Source organism: Phoenix dactylifera, unplaced genomic scaffold (genome assembly GCF_009389715.1).
Source record: "Phoenix dactylifera cultivar Barhee BC4 unplaced genomic scaffold, palm_55x_up_171113_PBpolish2nd_filt_p 000397F, whole genome shotgun sequence".
Taxonomy (NCBI): Eukaryota; Viridiplantae; Streptophyta; class Magnoliopsida; order Arecales; family Arecaceae; genus Phoenix; species Phoenix dactylifera.
This window is the reverse complement of record NW_024067841.1, coordinates 4,460-12,461: the sequence shown is the minus strand read 5'-3', so window position 1 is coordinate 12,461 and position 8,002 is coordinate 4,460. Positions and strand designations below refer to the sequence as shown.

Here is an 8,002-nt window from a genome sequence, read left to right as displayed (position 1 = left end):
TATTATGATATAATATAATATGATATTATATTTATAGTATAACACAAAAATAAAGGTATAAAATATTATAATTATTAGTATAAAATAATTTTCCATAATTTTTCATAAAATAATTTTCCGCGGTCCAGGGGCTCTTCTTCGTGGTCCACGCTCGAGGAGGACCTCAGCGTGGGCCGCAAGGTTGATGATAAAAAAAAAAACAATAGATTGATTTTGGAAGGTATGGAAAAGGATTAAAAAAATTTTCTTCTAAAATGTGGTTCAAGAGATGCATACAAAAATTGAAAAAAAAATACCTTTTCTTATGGAAGGGAGTCTGACGGCTAGGGTTCTTGGCTCCAGCAAATTTTTAGGTTTATAAAGGGACAAACTATGTAATTATGTTATTTTAATATGGGCATTTTTGTCAAAAATATAGCTTTCCGAAAAAGCTGAAATAGCTTCCTCCCATAAGCTCCAAATTGGAGCTTCCTCCCAAAAGCTGTTTTTAGCTTCCCGCAAAAGCTGAAGCAGCTTTTTGAAAAATTTATTAAACACAGTTTTTCATCTAAAAGTACTTTTGGAGGGCCAGAAAGTGCTTTCTGGCCCTCCAAAAGCTCCCTCAAACAGGGCCTAAGTGTTTTCAGCAACAGAAGGACGTTGCAGAACCAATTATCCTTAAATTTTAGGGATAAATTAAATCACCTTTTGACTCAAGTTAATTATATATCCAAGTTTTCGGGATAGTCAGTGTTGTCAGTCTTTTGTGCTTATCAAATAATATATAAAGAAGGATGTATTTAAGGTGTTTGTGTGACATATAATGGTGGAATTAGCTCAAAGCATATGTATGTATGTATGTATGCATATACATGTAAAGCTTTATTGTGTTTGATTAATCAAAGTCAAAATACTGTGAATAAAAAAATTACCCCTGCTCTAGCTGATGGGAGGCGAAATGGATCGTCCAGCCCCCATCAAAAGGGGCACCCAATTTTGGCCCAACGGACACCAACACCGACCGAACATGTCCTCGGTCCGGCCCAAAATCAGCCCGACCTCGGACTCCGCCGAAAGTTCATTCAACCCCGGATATTCGCCGACGCGCCCAGGTCAAGCTCGGGGCATATTCCTTATTCGCCGACGCGCTCCGGCCAAGCTCGGGGGCGCCTTCCTTACTTACTAACGCGCCTCAACCAAGTTCGAAGCGCCTCCTGTATTCATTGATTCGCCTGACCAAGCTCGAGCGCTCTCTCTAATAATGCACCCCGACCCTCAAGTTCGAGGCGCTCCACCGAGCACACCTCGGAATCCGGGATGCTAGGCTGGCCTCAGCACCCGTTTAGCCGACCTCGCCGAATGCCTGATGCGACCTCTCGACGAGCTCAACTCTGCCAACCACTGCACCCATGTGTGTGCCTTCTTACGTGGCCGTACATTGCGATGCCACCACGACGTGCTACTCCGGCCATGCCCTGACACGGCTGTCAACGCCTTACCGTTCTCAAGAACGGACTCCACCGTGCGCCACAATCAAGCTCTAGCTGCGCGCCACTCCCTCTCATGATGGAAATGGGCTATACCCTGCCACGGCTGTCAACGCCTTACCGTTTCCAAGAACGGACTCCACCGCGTGCCACAATCAGACTCTGGCTGCGCGCCACTCCCACTCATGATGGGAACGGCCATATCTCCGCCACCAAAGCGCTTCTATCGAGACTATAAAGAACCCCAACAGGTAACGCTTAAGAAACTTTTCGACTAGACCTACTAAGCTCTACTCTAACTTGAGCGTCGAAGAACCCTCACCGAAAACACTGGTGAGACTTTATGCAGGTACACCATTGATCGTGGGAGGTGGCTCTTCTCGTCTTTCTCCGCACTCCCGCAGCTCTCTCAACTCTTCCGATGTGGCCACCCTCGAGCCAGATTTGAACCACAACAGAATCAATTTATCTGGCGGATTAATCAACCTTCTAGGCTTTCTTTTTTTTTTTATCTGGGAACTTATTCCGAACAAGATAACCCCTGTTCTAGCTAACCAATCAGCACCTTCAGTTCTCTTCTTATTACAATGAGGAAAGCTTCCATTGGATGTATGTATGTATATACTTGATAGTTATCTTTATTGTGTTTGATTAATCAAGGTCAAAATACTATGAATATACTCGTATAGAATCAATTTATCTCACGGATTAATCAACCTTTTAGGCTTTCTTTTTTTTTATCTGGGAACTTATTCCGAACAAGATAACCCCTGTTCTAGCTAACTAATCAGCACCTTCAGCTCTCTTCTGATTACAATGAGGAAAGCTTCCACTTGCTCATAAGATAATTTATTATAAAACAAAATATATAATTTATCATCTATTTTATTTATCAAACAATATATAAAGAAGGATGTATTTAAGCTGATAGTGTGACATATAATGGGGGAAATAGCTCAAAGCATGTATATGAAGGCTATATTCATTACCATACTCTATTACCGCCATCATTACCATCACTATCATAATCTTGAGATGTTTTATGCCATAATTATGGTTTTCATATGAGTTTGTTTAAATTGTTAAGATTAGTGTGCTTGCCATGATCATAATAATGCAACTCATTATTATTTAGATGAGCTTATGAAAAAAAAAGTTAGCGTTTTGCTAATGTTGGCTTTTCATGCTTCTTCTCACGTCTTTGTCTCTCTCTCTCACCGTTCTCAAATAAGATATTAATATTTCGCCGGTGGTCATCACGACGTGGAACCAAGGGGCGCGCCCACCTCGAAAGCGTGATCCTCGGAACGCAGTCACAATACCAATAAACTTGCACACAAACTTGCTCCCCACAGTCAATGGCACTCATTGTAATTATTTATCTTTCTAATGGCAGTGTCATGAAGCATGTCACTTTAAAAGGACCAGCTCAGTGGCTCGAGTCTTCATTCATTTGATCGCTTCCATTCTCTCCCGGTGACCGCTCGTCCTTTCTTTCCCGAGGTTCAAACCCCTTCCTCTCTCCTCTCTCTCGATATCTCCGTTCCTCTTTGCTATCATAGAGAGAGAGAGAGAGAGAGAGAGAGAGAGAGAGAGCGAATTCGAGGTCAGTTCTGAAGGCAGCGGAGGAAGAGAGCGGATGGCGCCTGGGATCTCCGTTGCTGTTACTTGCGGCATCTTCAGGAACCCCTTTCTCAGCTCGCCGCACCGCTGCGCCATGGCCGACGACTGCGTGCTGCTCTTCGCGCCCCTCCGCACCAATCGCTGCCTCCGCCCGTCTACCATAGCCTGGGCGCTCCAGCCCTGGCAGCGGCGGAGGCGGTCCGCCGCAGTCTGCTTCGTCTTGGGGCAGAGCCGGGGTTCGGAGATGGAGGAGGCAGAGGAGACAGCGATCTCCGATGCGGCGGTGGCGGAGGAAGAGGAGCGGCGGATCTTGCTGGACCGGACGGCGGAGAAGATCGCGAGGAAGCAGTCGGAGCGGCGGACGTACCTAGCGGCGGCGGTGATGTCCAGCCTAGGCATCACCTCCATGGCCGTCGCCGCCGTCTATTACCGATTCTACTGGCAAATGGAGGTCGGTTGCATCCTACCTGAAATTTCTCCGAGCCATATTCAATTCGGTTCGTGATGAACTAAAATTAGTAACATCATCTTCTTGGCGCAGGGAGGAGCGGTCCCGATGACGGAAATGTTCGGCACCTTTGCTCTCTCTGTGGGCGCAGCGGTAAGCGATGATTAAAATCTTTGTTTATAGTTTTACAAGACTAAAACAATGTATTAATTGGTGTGGGTTAGGTGGGGATGGAGTATTGGGCGCGGTGGGCGCACCGGGCGCTGTGGCACGCCTCGCTGTGGCACATGCACGAGTCCCACCACCGGCCGCGCGACGGCCCCTTCGAGCTTAACGACGTCTTCGCCATCATCAACGCCGTCCCGGCCATTTCCCTCCTCTCCTTCGGCTTCTTCACCCGCGGCCTCGTCCCCGGCCTCTGCTTCGGCGCCGTAAGTCCCCTTCCCCCCTCCCCAACGTCATCCCGATCTTTCTTGCAGCGTGATCTGAGGTCCACGTGGCCGTGTGTTATAGGGCCTGGGGATTACGCTGTTCGGAATGGCCTACATGTTCGTCCACGACGGGCTGGTCCATCGGCGGTTCCCGGTGGGCCCCATCGCCAACGTTCCCTACTTCCGTCGAGTCGCGGCCGCCCATCAGGTGTGCCTCTGCCGCCCCCTTTCCCTACCGTCCGTTTTTGCGCCCCGTGTCTCCCACACGGCCGCACCACAATTAATAGGGATTTATTATTTATTTATTTTTAGTTTAAATTAATTTATGTGCATGGTATTCTTTTCAGATACATCATATGGACAAGTTCGATGGGGTGCCATACGGGCTGTTCTTGGGACCGAAGGTGGGTGGTGGTTTCTTGTTCTTTTTCACTGTCCTTTTTCTTTAGACATATCTTTTAGCAGTATAAGACAATGGTGAAAAAAAAAGGCTCCAGTGTTCCGGATGCGTCCGTTTTTTTAGAAGTTGTTGACGAATTGCTTGTTTTTTATGTGATCTCAGGAACTGGAGGAGGTGGGGGGAGCGCAGGAGTTGGAGAAGGAGATTAATAAGAGGACTAAGCTCTATAATAGCAACACGGATACCAGTTGAGGATTTTTTTTTGGATGTAATAACATTTCTTGCATTTAGATTGGAATGTGAAATGATGAAAACATTATGTGAAAAGGTTTCCACTGCAGCGTATTTACCATGTTTCTGCTAGCTGCAGTGCTGTCGTCAGGGCAAAATTTTGTAAGAATTTTAATGAAATTAAAATAATACTATGGAAAAAGCTAGGCTATTATATGAAGGAAAATGTTTCATCGCCTCTTTAAACCTCCTTAAATCATGTTCAATTCATGACTTTTTTTTGTTTTGTTTTTTGGGAGCTACAAGAGACAAATTTGGCATTTTGATCCTTAATTAACCAATGATGCATGCATAGTGGTGTGACTGGTTCGGCGCGCATAAAAAAGTGCTAAACATCACTTGCGACGCATCGCATGAGCATTAAATAAACAAGAGGTTTTTTTTATTTTTCTGTTGGCTATATATAAAAAAACTCTTATGCAAGATTGAGGTGGATATGCTGATGCATTAAGAAACACAGACCATTAGGATGCTTAAGAGCTTCTGAACGATAGGTCTACTAATATTGACTCCCTCGTCTAATTAATTCAAGCGCATAAAAATTGTCACATCGTTTTGCGATAAAATAAAGTGCCGCATCCTCCCATATACAGAACTCTAGCATGTTACTTGATGGGAGGCAAGTGGATCGTCCTGCTCTAGCATGGTACCACTCAATTTTTGCCGAACAGGATCCAGAGTTGAACAACTCTTGAGCAAGTAATGACGCCTTGACCCAAGCCAGGGCGTCCTGCAGAGTCGGCTAGAGGAAGGCCGAGCTGATCTCACCTAAAAGACTCTCACGACTATAGATATCTTTAATAACGTCGGCCCCCTCGGCCAAAGACTAGGCTGACCTCGGACCTTGCCAAAAGATGAGCTAGGAAGGCTGAGCCGACCTCGCCCAAATGTCGGGCTGACCTCAGCGCTTACTGAGCTGATATCGTCAAGGATATGCCGCGGCCTCCGAGCCTCCCTGATCTCACCCGCGGCTGCACCCACATGCACGCCAATACTCGTGCAGGCGGCCGGACATCACAACCTTACCACACCATGCCTTGCTTACTGGCCACGCTATGACGTGTCAACTAGGGGCATACTTTGCTGCCCCAGCCATGCTTACTGCTAAGGATCGAACCCTGCCACACCTGTCAACGCCATGCTGTCCACAAGGACTACCCAAATCATATGCCTCGAGCAAGCCTTGGTTGTACGTCACTTGGCCAAAGCCATCTCCTTTCATGATCTTTGTAGGAACTATAAATAGCCCACATCAGGTAACGCATGAGGACTTTTGGATCCACTCAAGATCTACTCTAACTTAAGCATCAGAAAGTCTCACCAAAATCTTCAATGAGGCTTTGTGCACGATCCCGGAAGCATAGGAGGTGCGACCCTTTCTCCATTTCGGCCGGTGGCTTTTCCGACTTCTCTAGGCCAGATTTCAACCATAACATCACTCTTTTCTTGAAACTTTACAAGATATCAAACCTAAGAAAACGCGACACTTTGTCCAAGATATCCCACCCACCCCAGGCTCCTCCTGTTCCACCCGTCACATAAGGCCGCTAATTTTGAGATGGATGACATCCTCGGCTCTCTTGACGCCATGGCAGACGTCAAACTATTTAATGGCTCAACATGACCCAACAAACACCGCTTTTTTTTTTTTTTTTTGGGCTTAAAAAACACCGCTTTCGTAGTGCGCTTTTTGCTAATGTACAATCGCAGCGTGCGCATGCGACTTTATTAAATGTCTAAAGACAGCAGACTTGCCTTGAAAATTAATTTTATCAGAACGAACCCATGGTCTCAATAGTCACTTTGCTCGCTACTTAATTAGTTAGGGGCCAGATGCCTACTCTACGAGTGCCGGTTAGAATAAAAATTTTAGAGCTTTTTTTTTTTGAATAAATATATTTTTTTAAAAAAATTAAATTTATATAAATATTTTTTAAAAAATTTATATTTATTTTTGTATTCTCATAAAATACTTGTTCTGCATTAATATGCTTAATATAACGGTTCTTCTAATACCGTTAATATAAATTATATTTATTTTAATAAAAATAAAATAAAAATTTAAAATTATTTTTTTGTTTTTCATTGTGATTGTCTTATAATTTTTTTTTACACATCTATCCATTAAAAGTATTCTAGTTATTTTAATTTAAAACCGTTAATTTTTTAATGGCGTTAGATGGCATGGGTATACATGCAAAAACAAGAATAAAAAAGGTATTAGAATTCATTGATTGATTGGTTATGCCAAACTTAGTCGGCCTTACCAAACATCGTCAGCCTCCTAATATATATATAAAGATTGCTCGTGCACATTGTAAATGATGAGCAGAAATATAATTCTCTTATTTTCCTGTTCTTCCCCAAATGTTTCAATATGGCATTAGAGCCACCGATCATGTAACCTGCTGCCTTCATCTTTTTTGCCTTTGTTGTGATCGTCGTCATCGCTCGTAGATCCTCTGTTTCTCCTACCTCGTTTGGAGGGTAGCCAAGGCTCCGGTCTCGGCAGCAGCACGCCAAACCGTACCGTCAGAAGCTTAGCGGGTAAACTTGGCATGCATGATTCTGCTCCAAACCTCAGCAATAGCGCGCCACACCGCACTGTCAGAAGCTTGGCGGGTAAACTTGGAATGCGCGATCCTGCTCCAAACCTCAGCAACAACGCGCCACACTGCACTGTCAGAAGCTTGGCGGGTAAACTTGGTAGGCACGGTCTCATTCCAAAACCCAGCAGCAGCGCACCAAACCGTGTCGTCAGAAGCTTGGTGGGTAAACTTGACGGGCGCGATCTCACTTCATACCCCAGCATCAGCGCGTCAAATCGTACAGTCAGAAGCTTGGCAGGTAAACTTGTCAGGCACGGTCTTGCTCCAAACCTCAAAGCAGCGTGTCAAACCGTACCGTTAGAAGTTTGGCGAAAGTAAACTTGGCGGGCGCGGTCTCGCTCCAAACTCTAGCAACTCCTACTCCTACTCTTCATCTAGTACGTCAGTTTTTCAGTACATTCGTGATGTAATTTTCATGGCTAATCAGCTTGCAAATTCAAGTTGGTGTCACGTTACCACCTTGAGTTTGAGGGGATGTTAGAATCCATTGATTGATTGATTATGCCAAATTTAGTCGGCCTTATCAAACTTCATTTTTATTGATTTGTGATTGATTGTGCCAAATTTAGTCGGCCTTACCAAACTTTGTCAGTCTCCTAATCTATATAAAGGTTGCTCCTGTACATTGTAAGAGACGGACAGAAATACAATTATCTTATTTTTCTATTTTTCCATTCTTCCCCAAATATTTTAATAAAAGGAGTAGAAAACAAAACAAGTATTTTACAAGAATA

General features: G+C 44.5%; 1 protein-coding gene across 1 annotated transcript; it reads left to right on the top strand.

Annotated features, from left to right (window-relative positions):
- Positions 1–2,915: 2,915 nt before the first annotated feature.
- On the top strand, positions 2,916–4,837 carry LOC103718481 (beta-carotene hydroxylase 2, chloroplastic-like). The gene is made up of 6 exons (XM_008807331.3): positions 2,916–3,540; positions 3,631–3,690; positions 3,762–3,968; positions 4,051–4,176; positions 4,316–4,372; positions 4,531–4,837. The coding sequence occupies exons 1-6, from the start codon at positions 3,106–3,108 to the stop codon at positions 4,618–4,620; spliced, it is 975 nt and encodes a 324-aa protein (XP_008805553.2). The 5' UTR covers positions 2,916–3,105; the 3' UTR covers positions 4,621–4,837.
- The last annotated feature ends 3,165 nt before the right edge of the window (positions 4,838–8,002 follow it).